The 22094-nt window shown below is 49.4% G+C and overlaps 1 protein-coding gene across 1 annotated transcript in view; it reads left to right on the top strand.

Moving 5' to 3' along the window:
* Positions 1-21620, top strand: part of LOC102733803 (heparan sulfate glucosamine 3-O-sulfotransferase 3B1) — a 38665-nt gene extending 17045 nt beyond the window's left edge. The window contains exon 2 of the mRNA XM_006744239.3: positions 17502-21620. Coding sequence (XP_006744302.1) covers positions 17502-18120 — 619 coding nt within the window. The 3' untranslated portion in view covers positions 18121-21620. The remainder of the gene's footprint in view (positions 1-17501) is intronic.
* The last annotated feature ends 474 nt before the right edge of the window (positions 21621-22094 follow it).

The raw sequence follows: 22094 nt of genomic DNA, 5'->3' as shown, positions 1-22094 counted from the left end.
GTTTTGATGGATGAATAGGAGTTTGCATGCAGACCCTGTGGGGACGGGGGACTTCTTGGCAAAAGGAATAAATGTGGAAAGGCAAGGAGGTCTACCTGAAAAGGTGTGGTGGATGCAGGGAAGGAGGAGCAGAGGAAAAATGCAAGCAAGGTAGGATAGCATCAGGGGGATTGAGGTCTTTGGTGAGTGACCCTTCACGTCATGACTTCACAGCGAAACTAGCACAGCGTATCTTGCACTTTTTTTTCTTTTTTTTCTGTCTCTCTCAAGTATTTCTTTTTTTTTTTTAAGATTTTATTTATTTATTTGAGAAAGTCGGAGATAGTGACAGAGAGCATGAGTGGGGAGGAGAGGGAGAAGCAGGCTCCCCGCCGAGCAGGGAGCCCGACGCGGGGCTCGATCCCAGGACCCTGGGATCACGACCTGAGCCGAAGGCAGACGCTTAACCGACTGAGCCACCCAGGTGCCCCTCTCTCAAGTATTTCAACTTGCAAGTGGGATTTACAAGATGCCCCTGAGTAGCATTAAACGGGAATTGCTTTTGCTTAGTGATCAGAAAAGATGCCACCCAGGGGGAAACAAAAAAAGGGCAAGTGCTCGAGATCCTCTCAGGATGTGTTCGGGACCCGCGCCCTCTAAGCTGGTTGCTTTTCGCTTGTCTGGATGGAGCCTTTCATTAGGGTAAAGCCTAAAGCCACGTAATTAGAAATTCCACTGCTCAGCTCTTCGGACCTACAACAGAACGGCTCCGTGGATGCTCAGCTGCAGCATTCTTAGAAGCTGAGCAGGGCCAGGCAGCCACTGCCAAGATGCCAAAGCCCGTAATTAAGAGGTGGCTTTGCAGGCACACACCTGTTCTGGATGTGCAGTTAGGTCCTGTTGCCCTTCTTACTGGAGCTTATACCTTGGTACTGACCCCTCGAAGGGGTGGCGGGGGCATACGTATGGGTACATACGGGTTTACATCTCCCGGGCGCCCTTGACTCTCTCCGCGCCCCCAGCCCCCTTTCCGTTCTTTTCCTTTCTGATCCGAAACCATCTCTTCTCTGTTTTGTTTTCTGAATGCCAAATTTCTGATCATTTCATCTCAAGCCACCTCTTTTGTAATTTTATCAAGAGCCGCCCGGGTTTCCTGCACCTTTATCTGCAAACCAAAGAAAGTCTTGCGCCTTTGGCTGTTGGTGGTTTTTCTTACGGTTCAGGAGGGAAATGGCAAAGAAGGGGACCAGCTTGGGGGACTCGAGGAAGGATGGTCCCTGGGAGAGAGCATTTGGTGGTGGGGTTTTTCCCCAGGCTTGCTCATCAGATACTTCCCACTCGGCATTCCTGGTTGATAGCCAGGCTAATTTAATTTCCAGCTGAGAGGCTACTCCCCATATGATGGGTAATCTCAAACAGTTAATGAGCTAGAAGAAGAGGCAGCCTATTGAATTGATTTCTTGGGGCTCAGCTCAGTGGCTTCGCAGTACTAATTTACCAGCCTGTTTGTTTCTAGACTTGAGGCTCGTTCAGCTTGGCATAGCTTCAGAGGTGGATTGAGCTGTGACTTCTGGCTTTCTGGACATTTAGAGCCAGCTCGCTTTTTCCTTTTCGCACCTGATTTATCGAAAGGGGAGAAGGAGAGCAGAGAAGATAACCTTGGGTCAGCTCTTCGGTCTAGGACACCTGTAAAACACACCGAGAAAAATTCTCATTCTTCCCTTCCGTCCAGCCCGGGGTGTCCAGGCTTTTGGGTGCGAAGTGCTGTTGTGGAGAATCGGTCCTAACATTTGGGGCGAGCGCTCTCCTCCCTCAAAATTGAGGGCTCAAGTGCGCAATGGGAACAGTGACAGAGGAATTAGGGCCATGCTTGGGGGGAGGCTAATCTGATTATTTTTATGTGTGTGATCATTTGTTTCAGAAGGGTCGAGTGAGACATGAACTCAAATAAAAGCATAAGGCAGGAGTTCAGGGAACCAGTAAGAGGTTTAGCTCCCAGTTTCTAAATTAATCTCTTTCTCCACACACACACACACACACACACACACACACATTTATTTATTTAGTGTATGTTTATTTCGTTATAATTTATACCCCTTAGAATTCCAAAAATTAACTTGAAACCAACCATTTTAGGACTCCTGGGTGGCGCAGTTGGTTAAGTGTCCGACTCTTGGTTTCAGCTCTGGTCATGATCTCGGGGTCCTGAGATCGATCCCCGAGTCGGGGGTCTACGCTCAGCGTAGAGTCTGCTTGGGTTTCTTTCCCCCTCTATCTGCCCCTCCCCACCCTGTGCTCACTCGAGCTCTTGCTCTCTCAAATAAATAAATCTTTAAAAAGAAAATAACCCTTTTATTTCTTATTATCAGAAAGGGAGGGAAGGTAGGAACCTCTTTAGGAAGGGGGTGGGTGACGTGAGATGGGTCAAGTGGGTCTGGTGGGGTAGTTGCTGTATTTGAGCCTTTTGATCTTGGAGGTTCTTAGACATGTCAAGGACTGGGATGGACATGAGATTCGGAGCCGACCATTCTGAAGTCCGAGTCCCTGCTTTGCCGTTGCCCGGTGTTTGATTAGAGGCAACCCCGTTTAACCACGCCCAGCCTCTCCCTGCCCATTTCAAAGATGGAGCCCACACCCCCGATAAGGTTGGTAGGGAGCACCCACCAAGATCGTGGATGTCCAGTCCCTTCTCATGAGTAAAATGCTGGGCAGGTCTCAGAATTGACTTCATAATGGTCAACAACCAAGAGCGAACCATCTTCTGATAAAAAGGAAGCCTGTTTCTTCTTTATCAGAGGCAGAGTTATTTTTCTGTTGCACGAACTCCGGGTATTATAGCGATCGGAGTCTTTGTGGCTTTCCAAGGCCACGTGTAGACCCATTATCAAGCCAGCTTGTCATGTTGATGCTTACTAAGATATGACATGCTGTCCCATTTGTAGGCAGAACCTCAGGGGGTGAGGGAGGCTCGTGGGGCCTAAGTGTGATGCTGACCTATTACGTGGATGGAGAATGCGTGTGTGGGTGCTCCTGATGAACCATCCCAGTCAGATTCTGATGGTAAAGCCGCTGATTGGTCACTGACACATCGCTGCTGGGCTGTGTCAGGTGTCAGGCTCTTAGAACCTGGGCCCGTGGATGGGCCTCAGGGGTCTGTGAAGCCCCGAAGCTGAGTCCCAAGGTCTGTGTCCCTGTCATGGACGTGCATTTGCTGCCCAGAGGGTCCATCCTTTTCTCAGATTCTCTGTGGTAGTGAGCGAAGGTTGTCACCGTTCCTGTTAGGATATTTCTGTTCTGTTCTGAAAAAGGGGTGGACGGTCTCCCTTCAGAGGGAGAGGGTCCCAGGAAAGGGAGTCCTTCCTCGATCAGATACCCTGTTTGTCCCATAAAGAAATCTCTCGGAATTCCAGATCCGTGGGGACCTCTCCAAAAGACAGCTGGGGCACCAGCGTTAGGGCATCTTCATACAAGGCAAATGATTCCATTTCTCAACGTGTTTCCTGGTAGAGGAGCCTGCCTCCAAGTGACAGGTTAATCAGTGCGCCTTTAGCCAGCCGGGAAAAGCTGTCTTTGGAGGGGCTTGAGCTCGATTAATTTCCCAGCCGTGCTAATGGGGCAGCAGAGAGCACATCTCTTGTTCCCTCCTTTAGGTGGTGTTTGCTCATGGGCTTAGTGCTGTGTGTTCCCAGCCCCCGGGATTTGGAAGTGGATTCATTTGGAAAAGTAGCAGCTTAAAGGCCTTTATTTGGTTTTGTCCGCGAACGGAGCACGTCACTGAGCATTTCAGAGAGAGGCATCCTGCTCCCGGCACCCTGCCTCTGGCTTGCTGCCCACCCGCCCCAGGCTGACCCGTCTGCCCAGAATTGGCCTTTCTGGAACAGAACTCTAGCCAGAACCTGGGGTGATACTTGCCTTCTCCCCAGTTTTTTTTTTTTTTTTAATTTTTTACAGACACAAACACCTAAATCCTCATTTGTTTATGATAGTTCTTGGAGGAGCACCTACATTTTGCAGCTCACTCCCATCCCGAATACTCTGTGGGAAGCTACAGCTTACTGGGTGAATTCACAACATGTGTGTGCCATGCCCTTGACCCCCCTTGCCTATAAAGGGAAGGTGACCCTTGCTGCCACATCTTTCCCCATCTCTGTCCTGTTCCCAGCCTTTCGTTTTTCCTTCCTTCAAAATGGCTTTGCATTATCTGCTCTGTGATCTTCCTTCCCACTGCTCCCTTCCCATTCAAATGCACAGAATCTCTGTTCTTCTGTATCTTACTTTTGGAAACATGCTTAACAGTGGGTTTTTTTTTTTAATACTTAATTTATTTATTTGACAGAGAGAGACACAGCGAGAGAGGGAACACAAGCAGGGGGAGTGGGAGAGGGAGAAGCGGGCTTCCCGCGGAGCAGGGAGCCCGATGCGGGGCTCGATCCCAGGACCCTGGGATCATGACCTGAGCCTAAGGCAGATGTTTAACCGACTGAGCCACTCAGGCGCCTCTCACTCATTATTTCTTTTTAATATTTTATTTGTTTATTTTAGCGAGAGCGAGAGCGTGCACACGTGCACATGAGTGGGGTGGGGAGAGGGAGAGGGAGAGAGAGAATCTCAAGCAGACTCCATGCTGAGCGCGGAGCCCGACATGGGGCTCGATCTCACAACCTGAGATCATGACCCGAGCCGAAACCAGGAGTCAGACGCTCAACTGACTGAGCCACCCAGGCGCCCCTATTTCACTCATTATTAATGAGAGAACCAGGCAGGTGTTACCTTTGGTTCACAGGAACCTAAGTTCACTTGGAATAAGGAAATGTCCTTACGAATTTTCCAGGAGGGTGGGAAACTGACCTCTTTTTCCAAGTGGTGGGAAGTGGAGAGGGAAATCCACAGAGCCCCCCCACCAGAAAGCATTCCTCCGCATGCCTGTGGTCAAGAACCATTATCGCATTGTGGTGGTGTTCTTTATGATTCACAGAGTTGCAAAATATTTCAGAGGCATTAAAAACCTACAGTCAGCGAACCGGACGGAAGTACTCTACATGATGCAGTTTTCCCTGGGAGACACCTGGTAGTCTTTTTTTTGCTCATTCTAAATTTCTTTACATTTTCTCCTATCAGTCTTCAAGGAGGCTCACAGAGCCCAAATCTGTTTAATTTGTGCTGTTGGGAAGCACGGTCTGCCACGCTCCTAATACCTCTTCGTGCCACTCACCTCCTGCACTTGACATGGCTTTTCATTGCCTCAGATCAAATCCAACGTCTGTCTAGCATTTATTCATTTACCCACTTATCCTTCCGTTCATCGAGCAGCCGCTTAGTTCTGCCACTGTGAAAATAAGGCACAGTCCAGTTCTCAGCCCCCTTGAGCACTGTAACAGCAGACAGATAAACGTCATGCTAACTCTGTGCGTGTATTTGCAGAAGGGTGTTGGGAGAGTGGTGGTCATGAGAAGGGAGCAAGGATTGCTAACCCAGAATGGGGGAGGGATGAGTGCCAAAGAAATTTTTTTAGGAGGAGGAGGACTGGGAAGAATATTCCAGAAGGCAAGAAGTCCATGGGGGGGGGGTGGTGGCGGCAAGAAACTTAATGACCCATTTGAGGAAGTGCAGGTGCCTGCCCACAGCTGGGGTGATGCAGAGTTGGGGGAGGGGTGAGAAAGGGAGGTGGGGAACATGGGGTATACTCGGAGAGAGACCGGGCCCTGCCAGGGAGTTAGGACATCATGCTCTGCATCCTGAGAGGCCATGAAGGTTGCTGGCTTTGGCATTTGGAAGGCTGTCTGGGGACGCGCTGGGTGGAGGGCTGGGCAGCATGGATAAGGGGCAGCCAGCCCATTTTCCAATCTTTCTAACCTGATTTTTCACTGTTCCTCCAAAAAGACGTCTTCAGTCCAGGCTAAATGACCCAGTCACTGTCTTAGGTTCCTGAACTTAGCTATCTTTTCTCCTTGACTTCTTCACTTCCACCTACCCATGGGAGTAGCTCAAGGAAGCTTCAGCTGTCTCAAAGGACACACCTTCTGGGAGCTGCTTCTCCACATTTCTCACTTTGAGCCAAGCATACGGTATCTGTCGGTAACCTTCCTTGCGTTGGTAAATTTCTCTCCACATAACACAGTACGCCCCTGGAGGGCAAGAATCCTCCCCACAAATGATACATACCCACCATATCACTGATTCCTTAATCATCCATGATAGATATCTCGCATATCTCTGGGCATTCCAGTTCAAGACCTTCCTTGTGTCTCTAGCCTCCTAGTATAATTGTGTCACTTAATGTCATGGGTGTGATGATAACATAAATGTTGCTCTAGAATTAACTTGGGGCGTCGGGACACTGAGATCATCACCATCTTCGAATCTGGCCTAAACGGTGCTAATTTGTTATTCCAGGTTACTCCCAGTTGTCTCTGCATATTTGCACTGTGGCCTCCACGTCATTTAGCATCAAGCCTTACTGGCTCATTTCCTTCCATTCGTTCTCGTAGAGGTGTTCATGGAGCGCATTACTCTCGAGTGCTTCCTATGCCCCGTGTTTTGCTGTTGGTCTTGTGTCTTCTTTTGAAGATAAAAATCTCGAACATCCACAGCCCAAACAGATACAAACAAAACATGGAGGGCAGTAAGATTCCACCAAACGTTTTGTTCTTAGGAATCGTCATTAGGTTTAGAAATCGTCAATTAGGCTTAGAAATAGTTACAGGGTTGGTTTTCTGCTCAGGCTAACATGGGCTAAAAGGCTAATCTCCCTGGTAATTCCTAGCAGCTCTGTCACCAACCATTTCATTATTTGATCTGCTTGGTGCTTACAGTTTGGTTCCCTTGTGGGCCTTGCAGGGTCGGGGGAGAGACCGCTTTGCCTAAAGCACAGAATTGCAGGAAATTTTAAGACTCACCAGTCAGTCAGGATCGTCTCCCAGAAAGTTCTCACGGAAGGTAAAAAAAATCACGACGGGACACACTTACGGGAGCGTAGCTTCAGCCTCCAGCACATTCTGTCTCTCCTGTCTTTGGACATGAAACGCACAGGCAAGGCGGATTCTCATCTCTTCCGAATGTATTGAGTTTTTATTAAAAAAAAAAAAAAAAAAGATGGTTGACCATGACAATGAATGGCTGAGAATTTGGGGAGGTTGGACTTTTTCTCCTGCTGACAATCGACTGTGGTGAACTTCCATTACTTCCCGAGCTGAGATTCCCAAAAAGTGTGGGGTTGGGGGACTTTGGTGGGCGTCCTTGGAATTTGCCTTGGCAATGCCATGCCACTATGTCCTTGAGACACCTTTCCGTCAGCCTCAAGCCCCGGGTCAAACCAACCCAGGAAGAAGTAAGTACTGATGACGCTAAGGAGTCTAAGATAAGAATCAGCAGTTTTTTTCTTTGTCAGCAGTTTCTCTAAGTGCCTAGACCCCCTTGGATGTTCTCTCTGGGTGGAAAGCACTCCTTTCCTTCTCTAAAACGTTCTTGAGCTATTTAAAGCCTGTGATAAGGGAAGTTTATTTGTATTCCTTTCCCTTTAGTTTAGTTTTACTTAAACTTACGTCTCAGGAATTTTATGGACCTTATTTACTTTATACTGTTTTCAGTTGATCACCATAAACTTGAGTAGAAGGGAAGCGGGGAACAGGATGGAGCCCTCATCTTGGACTTAAGTCAAGAGTTGACTGGGATTTCTCTGGTCCCAAACCCCTACTGGCTGCTTGGCCAGGAGGCAGGAAAGGAACTGATGACATCAAGTCTTCACATAGATCTGGTTTCGGCCAGTTGGGTTTCTTTATATCAGCCTCAGAGGGACCCCGGCCCCTAAACTGTGGCTGTTTCGCTGCTCCTTGTAAACCTCATTCTCTGCCGCGTTAAAAAAGAGAGAGAAAGAATCCTCCCATGTAGGTTGTGTTCCTATTAAAGACTGCCTCATTTCCCATTCTTCTTTGGCTTGGATCGTCACATTCATTTAGTGAAATCAACCCAAGAAGGGGCACTCAGTTTTCCTTTCTCTCCAACGTCCTACCAGGGGACTAGGAAGGAAGGTCCGAGTATGAGATCCTTTATAGCGCAAGTGAAGAATTAAAGGAAGCCAAGACTCCTTCAGATACTTGTTTGTTTGTTTGTTTTAGAGATTGTATTTTTAAGTAATCTCTACACCCAACGTGGGGCTTGAGCTCACAACCCCGAGATCAAGGGCTGCAAAGGTCAACCAATTGAGCCAGCCAGGCACCCCTCCAATACTTGTTTTTTTTACATAAGCTTTTGAATTTGAGAACCAGTTTGGTGTTTCTTTTTCTTTAGCAGTATTTTCCTAGAAATACTCCTAGTATCTAGGGCCATATGCCAAAGGAGATAATATAGAGGAGATATGGGTGGGGTTCATTCCATCTTACCCTTGGGTAGGGTTTTGCTGTTTTTAAGGGGTTACTCACCTGAAACTACATATGTATTTTTTTAAAAAATTTTTATGAACTAGGCAGGATAAATATTCCCATTTTACAGATGAGGAAAGACAGCTCAGAGATGTCGGGCAAGTTGCCCGAGATCACACAGCCTGACCTTGAACCCTGCTTTTCTTTCTACTCTCCCAGGTACCAGGCTACTTAAGTGGGTGCATAGATTTTGGGCACGTGTAACATTGGCCTCTGTCTGAATTACACCCCAGGGCTTGGTCTATACTGGCGTCCCTCAGATGCAGTTTATGTATATTACGAATCCTCAAGCTATCCGCAGAGGTTCTACTTCATCCCTGCCGACTGGCCTCAAACCACTGCTGGCTGAAGGAGGAGGTGGAGTAGGGGTGGCGTGGGAGAGGGGGATAGCATAGGGTCATCTTTTAGAATTTTAGAGCCGAAGAACATCCTGTTAAACCAACCTGTTCACTTGCATATACAGGAAAACCGAGCCCAAAGCTTTGAGTGCCAGTCCAAGGCTTTAGGCTCTTGTCAGAGGCAGGACGGGGACCAGACCGCAGAGCTTCAGGTACGCCTGTCCTCAGGGCTTTCACGGAAGGCCAGAAAGCCCCCTCCCCTTGCCTGTGGTTTTCTCCCAGCTTGCCCTGTGGGTTCTCTCCCAGCTTCCCTGTAGGGGTAGTGATTTTCCTCCAATCTCAGATCTCGGTTGACCAGCAGTGCCCAGGGCTTCAAAAGCTCTTGGGTGGAGTCCTGTTTACAAACTTGCTGCCCCTGGCTGGTGCTGGGTTGCTGGGTTCCTGCCCCAGGGAAAAGCAGCCTGTTCAGCCCCGGAAGCCGGCGCTGATCGGAGACCAAACCCTGGGTTTCCTGCATTTGGATTCTGATGTCCCACTTTCCTCCTTTCTGGGTCCTCTGCTCTGCGTCCCGCACCCCCGCACCCCGCCCCGCCCCATGACAGGGCTGAATTTACTTTCTAAAAAGTCTGCTTCCCAGAAGACTCTTTTTCTTTCTTTCCAATGATCAAAAATTTTTTGTTTGTTTGTTTTTTCTGGGGAAATGGGACACAGATTACTCTGATTCCACAGGATTGGTCCCAGCACACAGTGAGGTCCAATAAACGCGAGCAATGCCCCAGAGAGCTCATCACAAAAGGCTATTAGCTTTTAATTGAAACCCTCCCTCCTCCTCCCACCCCCCGCCCCCCAGCCCCTTCCAGGAACAGGAACTCAGGCCTTTGTGCAGCAGGGTCTATAACAGAGGATTCTGCCAAAATAAAAGGCATCTTGAGTTGACCCAGAGGAGTGAGATGCTCTTTTGCGCCCCACCCCCTTATGGCATTCAGGGGCTTTTCATTTTCTGAGCAGTATTGAAATTCTAGGACAATGGAGGCCAAATCCTTGCAGTGGGGGTTGGGGGCGGAGAAAGGGAGAGGGGAGGGTTGGAAGAGGAGGCGGTCTGGGGAGTCCAGCCTTTGTTGGGTTTTTTCTTTTCTACCCATTACCTTAAAAAAAAATAAAATAAAAGGAAGGGGGAAAAAGGCCCAGTAAACTTTATAATGAATAATGACATCACTTCCGGCTGCCCCCACCGGTCCAGCTTCGGAGAAGAGAGACACTGAGAACAACAGACAATTTACAATTTCATTTTAAATTATTTTTAAACCCTCCCTAAGGAGTTCTTTGATATGCAAACATCTCCCCCAAATGGAGATAATTATTTATGGAGATGCGGCTCTTTGAAGGGGAGCTCGGAATGGGTGGGCTTTGAGCCTCCCTAGGAAAGGAAGAAGGTTCCAGATAAGGAGGGGGCCCGAGCTGATACACATCTTACTCCCATCCTCTCATCCTGCCTCGCCTCCCCCGGGGAAGCCAGCAGCTTTAAAGAAGATACTTCCCAGAGTGACAACCCACAGTTCGAGTTACTCAGGCTTCTCCAGCAATGTCCACTGTCAGGGTTTCCAGAAGCTCCTTCCTGGTCCCCGGGTGCCTAGTCTCTCTGTAGGAGAGGAAAGGGGAGGGATAGGCTGCCGTTCCTGTGTGTTTGACCCCCAGAGGTGCACTGTGATTTATAGGGTCACGAGGTAGAAAGACATCGGGGAGGGTTTTGGGGTGCCGGATATTTAGGGTTGGTAGACAGGCCTTCAGAGGAGGTAAGAGGAGCTTCGCCCCACACTTGTTACCACACAGACGCCTGTGATTAGGGCCGTGATGACCCGGCGGCGTCCTCTTTCTCTTGCCCCTGGGTTTTCTCTTGCAAATGGTTTTAACACTTTGGCCTGGGGTACCGAGTGCCCCCTGAAACCTCGGGGAGACACCCGCTCCCCACCACCTGCCAGAGACTTTCACTTCCAGGACTGTCTGGCAGCTTTGAAGCTTGCTCACCCCTCCCCACACCCCCAGCTGCCCATCCTGCCCCTTCAAGTTGGCCTCCCTGTGATGGGGAAACTGAGGCACTCAGCTTGTGCTGAGCCTCCATTTTCCTTCTCGCTGGTCTGGCTTCCTCACTCGGAGACCAGTTTTAGATTTCATGGCGAAATTGAGGGGAAGGTGCTGAGATTGCCCACAGACCCCTGCCCCCCCAAGTGCAAGTGTACCCACCATCCTCATTGGCCACCAGAGAGGGACATTTGTTGCAACTGATGAACCCATCATTATGGTTTCATGTAGACAATTTTCGCTGCCCTAAAAACCCTCCTTGCTCCCCCGTCTATTCATCTCTCCTCTCCCTGATCTCTGCGGATCCAAGTGTCTCTGAGTTTTAGCTGATGCTTGTGGGTTTATCAGGTGGTATTCTACCTCCTTTTTACCTTTTGAAGGCGATGTCCTTGTTTCCTAGACAGATTTGGGACTGTGCACGACTACGAATGAGGTGGTTTGTTTTTATTTTATTTTTGTGTGGCGTAGGGGACATACCCTTTCTAGAATTCTTGATTCTCCTGTGTGTAAAGATTGTTCTGTTTGTTTCGCTTTTGTGTGTTGAATTCTCAGAGGCTGGGCTTGGGCTTCTTCGAGGAAAAGCTAAAGTCAGATTCCTGGCCTGTGCAGACCCAGGATGGTCGGTCATCAGAGGAGTTTATCCGAATGAGCAGAGCATGGCTGCCTCCTTGGCTGAGCTCACTTTCCAGCCCGGAATCTGAGGCCCAGAAAGTCAAGGGTATGGCTGGGGGGGCCCATGCCAGTTAGGAGCAGAACCAGAACCAGAACAGAGACCTTCATGGAAACAACTTTTTTCTTCCTTAAAGCAACAGTGTATCTGTTATGTCCAAATAACTGAGTCCCTATTAACCGTTTTCTGATTTCATTCAGTGTTTTCCTCAAACCAGTATCAGAACAAGGATTTGGGCATCCTTGTGGCCTTTTGTAAGAGGGCTTGTCCTGTGGATTTAGCTTGCCCCAAGGTCATTGTTGGAAAGGGGCCGCTCAAGGACAGATTTGGGAGTGGTTGGCGGTTACCCGATGCTGGGCATCTGTCAAAATGCACGGAGCTGGACACCAAGGGTGATTATTTATTATATGCAAGTTAAAAAGAAATTTTTAAAAAGAAGGGGGAAAAAAGTCTTTGTCAGAGTTCAGAAGACATGGGGGTATTTCTGCAACCAAGCAAGGACGTCCTCGTCATCCTCCCGGTGGGGGAGGAGAAAAGGGGCAGGCCGAATGTTCTCGGCTCTCCCCGGTTTCCTGGTTTCCTTGGATCTGAGTGGGAGCCGGGCCCTCCCCAGCACACCGTGGCTTACAGCTTTGTCTCCTCTCTCAAATGCAATTCACTCGCATCTGCTGTGCATAAACGTCTCCCGGCATCTGCTGGGCCGTACTGAGGTTACACCCATTTCAATAATCTGCCTTTTTATTGTGTCATTTGTCAGTTCAAACAAGAAGTTCAGTGGCGGGACCACGGGAGCAGGGGTGTCGGCCGAGGAGAGAAAGAAACAGGGCAGGCAAATGAGGGCCACATTGGCTGCTGGAGAACATCAGCATTCTGGGGCTTTTTAGGATTTCTCTGGCTCAGGCGAATTTCCTGCTTATCAAGTCCTGAAGGTTTGTTTTTTTTTAAAGCAGGGACCAGGGACACAGGACAGCCAGGCCGGGACCTGGGGGTGTTCATTTGTGAACTCTGTGCTTCTCCAAAGCCCTGTGACCACGACCGCCAGCCCCCAGGGGGAAGGTGATGCTGCAGGTGGTGGGCTTATCTTCTCTGATGTCTGGTAAGGTACAGGCAGGGAGGTTAGCTCTGCGTCCATCCGGGAGCTGGAGATTCTAAATCCTCAGACCTTGTTCTGGCCCATCACTCTCCTCACCCACCCTGCCTTACAACGAGACAAGCCGGAATGGGCCCGGCGGTCATTTTTGACATGAATTAGTCTTGGTTTCATGGGTTTTTTGGTTTTTTGGGGTTTTGTTGTTCTTGGTTTTTTTGTTTTGTTTTGTTTCGTTTTTGAGAAAATTTTGGTTCATTTGGAGCCACGGACTTTGGCAAAAGCGTCAGTCTGATCATCCAGTTACCTGTCCTATTCTTCCCCTGTTTGTTTTCCTGTCTTCTGTTTACGTTGATGCTATCTAAGTTTTGCTGATGATGATCTGGCCTTGTCTTTCTTCGGGTTCCTTCAGTTTGCCTCATTTTGTTCCACAGGCAGCCTGATCTGTGTTTGGTAACTAACTCTGTGTGTTGCGTGTGTGTGTGTATTTCTATGTGCACACACATGTTTAGTGGGCAGCAAACATCTTTCCTTCTCTCTGCATTAAACTGGACCGTATTTTATGTGTTGTGATGGCTGTGTTCTCTGCAGCGTGTAAGCTGTCAGGGGGAACCCTCACTTACCCTGGGACCTGGTCTGTTCTCAACGGAGGGAGTAGGACCTCGAGACTTCACTTTAAGCCTTTGACACAAATAAGTCTTGGATTCTCAGAAGAACTTCCGTTTGGTTCCCAGTATTGTTTTGTGGAAGAAAATGGTTTTTGACCACGGGGCCCTCTCTTACCTGCACAGTGTCTCCTCTGAGATACACACGGTCATCAGCAGAAGAAATGACAGGTGCATGACAGGTCCCACTGAGTAATGATTTCCGATCTTGGCTGCACATGAAAACCATCTAAACGATTGACGAGTTGGGTCCCCACGCACTGAGGGCCTGATTCTAGATGAGCCTTCTAGATGAGCCTCATATGCCACCAGGATGAAAGCAGCCGCCCCGGGACGTGGCACGCGGCTTTCTTGTGAATATCTGCAAACAAGTTGAAAGCCTGCGATACCCCTCCAGACCCATCCGGGTCTCAGGTTTTGATGGGATGACACGCCTGCATTATCCGCCTAGGTTTCAGTACAGAAGACGGATCCTTTCTGCTTTCTGTCATGGGTGATCCTGTCTGGTCAGGTTCTCGGAGGCTTGTCCTGAGGGCAGTTCTCATGGCTGTAAGCCTATGTCTTCCTGAGACTTGCCTCTCCAGCCTAGCCCCATTGGCATCGCAAGCACCCGATGGTGACATGTGCCACGAACTGTGGAAGAGATGCCCCTTCCTGCCCACCTGATGAAGAGGGAAGGAGGGGACCAGGGTTCGGGGCCACTGTTCCCACCATCGCTCAGATTCCGGGCCCCATTTAATGCAGCTAACTGCCGGAGAATGTGAACCTAAGAGGTCTATTGTTTTGAAATCTGACTCATATTTGAATAACTATGATCGTAGTCATCTGATTCTAGCACTGAAATGCCTGTGATTAAGATCCTAATCTATGAGAGAGAAAAAAAAATACAGGTGTCTGTTTAAAGAGAGGACAGGTGTGTGCCTCTGGGAGCTCTTCATTGGAAGGGGCCACGACGAGAGGAAGGAGAGGCCTCAGGGGGGCTGAGTCTCCGTCCCAACTGTCCATCTGCAGGCCGGTGACCTGCTTCCACGCAAGCCACCTCTCCCCTTCGGCCTGTTTCTTCATTAGTCAATGGGGGGGATTTGCAAGACCTACCTCAAAGGCTCGTTGTATGGATTAAATCAGATAATGTGTGCAGAAGTTTCTCTGCAAGCTCCCAAGCACCATATAATTATTAGCTGTGACTATCAGTTTGAGAAACTGGCTTTCATAATGAGCGGCTCAATTAAGCTGCCACCTCCCTGCTGGCTGGGGAAGCCAGCCTGGGGCTGCAGGGAGGGGCACGCAGGGCCCACGCAGGAGCGGTCTTGCCCTTGGCCATGTCCTGATCCTTTTTTCTTGGAACCACTTGTGCGCAGAGAGGTTTTGAGTGTTGGGGCAGGACACCGCTCTGGTAAAGGGGCTCAGGAAGAGAATGGGAAAGACTTTTTGTTCCAGGACCTGGGGTCAGGGGAGCAGAGCCGCCAAAGGGGGAAAAGGGGACTTGCCTGTAAGCTGCCAAAAGGTTCGGTGCCGGGGACTCTCCACACAGTTGCCAAGCCGTGTTCCCCACCGAGTGGACCCACAGGGGTATGCTGGGGAGCTGTTGGCTCTGAGCCCAGTGCCCGCCATGAAGAGCCCCTGGAGGCCAGCGGAGGAGGCTCAGGGGGCATTGGGGGAAATGATGGAGAAACCCAGTTGTGCATCTCACCCGTCCGCCACTCAGAGCAAGCAAGCAAGCACGCCGAGGGGACAGCAGCCCAGAGCCTCCCGCGGGCAAGGGCTGAGCAGTCTCTGTCTCTCAGCGCGAGTCCCCTGGCTATCGTTTGCACAAAGAAAGACCTGGGGCCCCTTGAGTGCTCTCTGACACACATGGGTGCAAATTCCAGACCATTCTAGGGAGAGGGCTCCCTTGGAACTGGTACCCAGAATGGCTTGGGTGCCCCGGGGGCTGTCAGGCTCGGGAAATCTGTCCACAGTTCAGGGAATTGGGACTAGAGGACAGTGAGGCTCTCCCATTTCCTTTTTTACCAGTTTTCTTCCTTGTTTTCTTACTCCCGGTGGATCGTGCTCCCTCATGTCCTTTCCTGGGTGCAGTGAACAGAAGATAATTGATACCATTTTCTTGACACCAGCTAGCTACCAGGCTCCGTACCAATGCTGGCTGGACAGTCCTCTCAGAACCTTAGGGTGGTCGACATCATCATTTTCCCCATGGTTCAGAGGAGCAAACTGAGGTTCGGGCGGGTAAGGGGACCTATCCAGGGTCACACACAATCAGTCAGTGGGGATTCCGCGTCGAACCCAGCAGCCTGACTTCAAAGCCCATGCTGGGTCAGACAGACTCTCTGAGGATAGACCCTGCACCTGCCCCCTTGTAGGAGCTGCGGAGAACTTGGGGGGTTGGATTTCTTCTAGTCGTGGTGGTAGCACTCTGATTCTGAATATTCAACTCCTGTAGACTGTGGTGGCAGATGGCTTAACGTGGGGAAAAAACCTTGGGACTTTATCAGACTTGCCCTGCTTTTGGGTGAAATGCGAAATCAGTTGAGAGCCAGGAACTCTGTTTAATCCTCGCTCACATTAGCCCGATGAGACTGCTCCGTTCACCTAAGTGGTTAATGGGCAAAGTGGGTCAATCCAGCTTTAGCGTAAGTCGGGGATGGCTCTGGCACTGCGAGGCCGTCTTCCTTAAGGGAAAAACCTTCCTCTAACTTGCTGGGAAGAGGGAGCTCCCCCGGCGTGTGGCCCCTTTCTGGCTCGTGCGATAGAACTTTGGATCATCATCTCCATAAACGTGCTCAGGAGAAGAGTTGTGGTCTCAGTAGATTAGGGGTGGCTCGAAGCTGGAAGTTTCGGATGTCCTACCGAGAGGTAAATATTTGGTCAGAAATGATGTGGAAATTGTCTTTTTTTTTTTTTTTTAATTCCCGGGCCCATAGAGGAAGCAGTCAGAAACTGCTAAATCCCATAGTTAGTGGAAGATCGTGCATCCGTGACCAAAACCTAGTCTCCAGTTAGTTAGCACATCTCTTTCCTTTTAGTGTGCACACCGGTGCCCAACTTTGTCCTACCAGGTGCTGTAAACTGCGGATTGAACATCATAATGCTGATAACCATCATCGTGGTAGCAAAGCTAGTAAATATCAGTTACAGACCACATGTCCGGCATGTTCTGATCATAGTATGATCCTTGTTTTACTCCTCATTAAACTTCGATGATGGAGGTACTATCCCTTTCGCTTTTACAGAGGAGGAAGAGAAGCCCAGAGAGGTTAAGAAAGGTATTCAAAGTCACACAGCTTATGTGCGGCAAAGCTGGGATTTGAACCCATGTGGTTTGATATCTGAGGCCTCTTCCCTTATCTGTTAGCTTTACACATAACCACTGAATGAAGCAGGTGGACGCTCTTGCCGTTTCGCATGGTAGAATGCTCAAGTTCAAGAGAGCAAATAAGGAACAACCTTCCACCATCCGATTGTGTTGCTGTCCGCGCTCACTCACGGCTTTCTGGCGTGGGGATCATGGCCCGCGTTTCCTGTCGGTCCTAACAGTATTGTCTGCATACTTCGGCTTAGATGAATGCAGTGATCGAGATCATACAAGTCTTTTTTTTTTTAATGGAGTCTAAAGTATTTTTGGAAGCTTCTAGAGTTGGGTCTCGGGGATTTCCTCTTGGCAGGTTTGTATCACTTTATGCTCCCATCTGATTTCACCTGGTTTTGGTGACCTTCGGGTGTGCTTTTCGCAGTAAAGGCATTTTGTCGGCGGTCACTGTGTTGAAGCCTGGGGGCGGGGGGGACATCTTCCTTCCCGTTCCCAGCGCATGCGGGCCCAGGCTTGGTGAATGCGTGGAGTGAGGCTGGTGAGGACTCCTGGGCAGCAAAATCTCTGGGAGCCCGACGTGCTGCTGTTAGGAAGGGCACATAGCCAGAGGTCAAGGACCTTTGTGTTCTGACATCGTATGTCTAGGGCAGTTTAAACACTGGATACCGGGAAAAATAAGGGAGAGGTGGCCCCCGCGAGGGGATTTAGAGAAACTCCTAGTTCACTGTTTCTACCTTGGAGGAAGGTGCCTTCCTATTGCACATAGAGAGTATCTGGCCTCCAAGCTTCAGATGGGACGTTAATGCGCCTTTCAGCTCTGAAATTCCTTTTACATGTTTTCACATCTCTATCACCGTTCCCCGTAATAAGAGAGAGCAAGGATGAGTGTTGCCGTTGACACGTGTGGCCAAAGAGGTGTCAGCTTCTGAGCTGACTTCGCTCTGCTTGCTTTCCCTCAGGGACCTGATGCCGAGGACCCTGGAGGGGCAGATCACCATGGAGAAGACACCCAGTTACTTCGTCACCCGCGAAGCGCCCGCGCGCATCTCGGCCATGTCCAAGGACACCAAGCTCATCGTGGTGGTGCGGGACCCGGTGACCCGAGCCATCTCGGACTACACGCAGACGCTGTCCAAGCGGCCCGACATCCCCACCTTCGAGAGCTTGATGTTCAAGAACCGCACGACGGGCCTCATCGACACGTCGTGGAGCGCCATCCAGATCGGCATCTACGCCAAGCACCTGGAACCCTGGCTGCATCACTTCCCCATCGGCCAGATGCTCTTCGTGAGCGGGGAGCGGCTCATCAGCGACCCGGCCGGCGAGCTGGGCCGCGTGCAGGACTTCCTGGGCCTCAAGAGGATCATCACCGACAAGCACTTCTACTTCAACAAGACCAAGGGCTTCCCCTGCCTGAAGAAGGCCGAGGGCAGCAGCAAGCCCCACTGCCTGGGCAAGACCAAGGGCAGGACCCACCCCGAGATCGACCGCGAGGTGGTGCGCAGGCTGCGTGAGTTCTATCGGCCGTTCAACTTGAAGTTCTACCAGATGACCGGCCAGGACTTCGGCTGGGATTGATCGACCCCCGGGCCGTGTGACTTACCACTCGGCTTATGTATCGAGAGAGGTTATATGTATGTAAAATGTACAGAAATCTATTTTATAATAATTTATTTTTAATTCGTAAGCAATTAACTCACTCAGCTGCCTAGCCACACTCTTTAGAGAGTTAGTCTCATAATCTGTTAACATTCCAAAGTGTTTAATCTTTTCTTTTCCTCACGATTGATGGTGCTTCCGTCCCCCCCGCTCCCCGCCCCTACCCATTCTATTTAAAAAGAAGAAAAGCACAACTTGAGATTTTTGTTGTTACGGGTACGCAGCCTGCAGTCGCTGTCTGAGTTCACTTGCCATCTCCCTGTGTCTTGGGTCTTGTAGTCCAGCTGCCATTCCTCCCTCCCTGCCCTCGTACCTCCGAGGAGCGCCCAGCTGCCCCAGCAGCTCGGCTCCCTCAAGGTCATGTCTCATGTAGCAGCCTCCTGCCCGTGTGTCGACATTTCGAAGGACGTAGAGGCCAGACCACAGCGCTAGGCTTTCCGCCCCGAGTCTACTCAGCTCGCGGGGGAGTCACTACCTTGGTAGGGACACGCGCCTCCTCTCTGGAGTCTGCGTCCCAGGGTCCGTTTACTTCAGCTTATGATTTTGAGAGAGAGCCCTGCGTCCCCTTCTGCCCCGGTCCCTGGTTCTTGAAGCCGCTTGAAGCGTATGCAGATGTTACAGCCCCTCTTTCCCAGGTCACGTGTGTGAGATGCTTGGGTGCTGCTTTAGAACTAAAGACGACCTCTCCTTTGCATGAGTACACCATGCTCGGTCCTCCAGGCAGACAGTTCTGCTCTGACACACCAAAGAATCCCCTAGGCTAGCAGAACCATCAGCACAAACCCGCAGGTGCCGGGTGTCCAGACCCAGAGGGCTCAGGTGCATCCCACGCCCTCAGAGCCCCCCAAGGTGCTGCTGGGTGCCGAGCCAGCCCACGTGGGGCACATCCCAGTAGTAGGCGGACCACCTCAGTGGGGAGAAAAGCCAAAAGAGCACCAGAAGGACAGGCGGCCTGGCAGAAGAAGCAAGTCCCTGGCCCCCTGCTTGATGTCTGGAACTCGCCTCCTTGGAATTCCTAGCTCATCACAGACTGACAGCACAGTCTGTCGCCAACAGCCAGACAGCGAGCAGCAGGAGTGGCTCTTGCAGAGACAAGCTGGGGGAAGAAAGTTGTTGACTGGCGGCCGCCGAACCTAACGATTATGAAGATGTCCCTTGTTTGAGCTAGGTCCCAGGAGAAGAGTCTCCAGTATTGTCGCTGCTGATGCAGAATGCTCTCCCCTCCATCCCTCTCTGTTGAGAGAGCAGTTGGAGATTATTTTTGACGGCCAGCTTGTGGCAGTCGGGGTCACCATATAGCAATATCACAGAATGAACATGTTCACTGTATCCTGTTTTCTAAACCGGAATGCTTCTACCATAGAAGAATTTTCATTTGAGTTATAGTTGCACCAAGGCTTACGTGGGAAGACGCACACATTGGCCAAATGGTTGGGGTGTGATATTTACAAAGACAGGAAGTTTTATTTTGAGTTACAGTTGCACCAAGGCTTATATGAGAAGAGACACACATTGTCCAAATGGTTGGGGTGTGATATTTAAGAAGACACTCTTGTGCATTGGATGGGATAGAACTTGCCCCGTTGAGCAAGAAAATTTGTATGAAAAGAGAGAGAAATAATTCATCTTTCATCAAAACTGATCACCATGTCACCGGTCCTTGAGTGATGTCGTTTGGTAATTGGTTTGTATTCGCCCACAAGTTTGAGCCCAGACATAGCTCGCTCACACTGAGCAGCAAAACAATCAGGATCATCGTGTAGGTTCTGGGCAGGAGGATGGGCACTGGGGCTCCATGCATTATTCCCCAGATGCTCTGTTCATTTCAGAGCTTAATGACTGCCTCTACCAAGTAGTACAGAAGCTGCCTTTAGGGGAATACCATAATCCTAGCACGGTTCTCCCTTCTTGCTGCTTGGGCGTCCAGACATCTGCATAAGGGTACTCTAAGGGGTTGTACGTTTTTGCGGTCAGAAAGCTCATTTGTAATAAAACGGAGAATGCTTCTTTCCAGTTACAACGTAACATCGCTTAAAGTAAAAGTCAGGATCCACAACCTCCACGGAACCCCGCGCTGACCACTTTCTGGCCACTTTTCGTGCCCTGATATGGCTCGTGATGTAGAATTGCAGAAAAAGCGCAGCGAAGGGTGTGCGACAAGGCAGTAGGAAAACGTGCGTACGTTTTTCCTTCCCTTCGGGTCCCTGTTGTCTTTCTAAGCTGGACAGTTTTGATTAAGTTGTTTATCCCCTGCCTTACAACTGAAACAGGAAATCTCCAGATAGAAGGAGGGTCACTGAGTCATGAACACTGGAGTCAGGATTCTATTCTGGGTCAAATCCTCGAATCCAAACAGATGTTGATAATTGGCAAGGACAGACTAGAGTACGTTTTCCTGTAGAAGATAAATAAATGAAAACTTCCATGCATCTCTTCATAGGGGTCTGATAGCTTACAGTTCCCGACCCCCGCAGAAGCGGCATCTGCCCCACGGTTACACCCCGTCATGTGATAGTTATTACTGAGCCGGGGCGCATATGTCCTCCCGCAGAAGTTAAGCAACACGTACAATTCAGCCTTGAGTTTCTTCCTGTTCTAGCAATCTCCAAGGCCACCAGCTCAAGTTCTTAGCTGCTAGAAGACAAACACCGGTTTGTGTTTTGGCACTTTGTCCCTATGCACGCTTTGGGTTTTTTCCAGTTTACAGGGAAAACTGATAATTCACTGGGGGTACTTTATTCCTCTCTGTTTCATTTGCTTGTTAAAAAGATTAACAAACAAAAAAAAGAAATTGGAGGTTTTTATTGTCCCTGTCTACCCCATGCTTGCTTTGAGGTGTTTGGTAACTTGGGAGGTGGTACCTGGAAAGGTATTTAGGTATAGTGACTGCATAATAAATACTTGGATGACGGAGGAAGAGACATTGTCTTTTTCGCGGGATTCTCTTTGGAAGTCATTTTGAGTGACAGATACATTTTAGGCCTTTGGAGAAACAGTTTCAGATCCTGCCAGGATATTTACATAAGAAAGGAAAATGGAAGGTTCCAGTAGACTAGAAATACTTAGCATGTATCTCAAACGCTGACACAGACGTCTGTGTGATTTTTCTTTTTCAGTTTCTCAAGAAGGATGGTCAAACTGAAAGGTGTGGTTAGATGTTTTTTTTTCACTTTTGTAACATTAATTTATGACTGAGTTCATTCAGCCCAGTAATCTGAAATACGGTGCAAATTCTAGCCGTGTGTCTTCTATAACCTGGATGTTAGAATAGCCAATATGTACAAAAAGAATTAAAACAAGTATTTTGTTTTATGTATAACACAAATTAATTTTACACAGAGAAAGATGTTTCTAGGAAAAAGAAATTCTGGTAATTCATACTACTTCTTTGTATGAACAAATAAAATCTATTTTACCAACTTGTGGGTGCTCTTCTGTTTTGTTGTGTGTTGCGGATGGACAAGGGGTGCTGTCTGAGTCCGTAACTGATCACATGCCTGTGTGCGCACAGGGAGTCATTCTGGGGAGGGCAGGCTGATCTTGCAGATTTCAAAATGTAACTAACCTGCAGATATTCGGGGCAATTTTTTGTAAAGGACTCTGAAGTCTGTGAGATCAGCGGGAAGGCCCCTGCCCCCTTGGAGGAGCATGCAAAGAACTTCCAAGAACACCAAGGTCACCATATCCTGCAGGCTTTCCGTGCCTCAGGCTCTAGCCTGGCCGGTGGTGGGAGCTGCCCTGGGCGGTGTGTAACCACAAGTATGACCAAGCAGAGCATTGATAGCTGGGCTGTTTGGATAATGGTAACATTCTCATCTCACATAAACAGTTGTATGGAGACCCTTATCCTTGAGACATAGTTGAAAAGTGTTTAGACAAGACGATGTTTCCGT

The sequence above is a fragment of the Leptonychotes weddellii genome, chromosome 15 (assembly GCF_054177405.1).
Source record: "Leptonychotes weddellii isolate Sample4059 chromosome 15, ASM5417740v2, whole genome shotgun sequence".
Taxonomy (NCBI): domain Eukaryota; kingdom Metazoa; phylum Chordata; class Mammalia; order Carnivora; family Phocidae; genus Leptonychotes; species Leptonychotes weddellii.
Note: the sequence above shows the minus strand (reverse complement) of the source record. Positions and strands in the feature narration are given on the sequence as shown.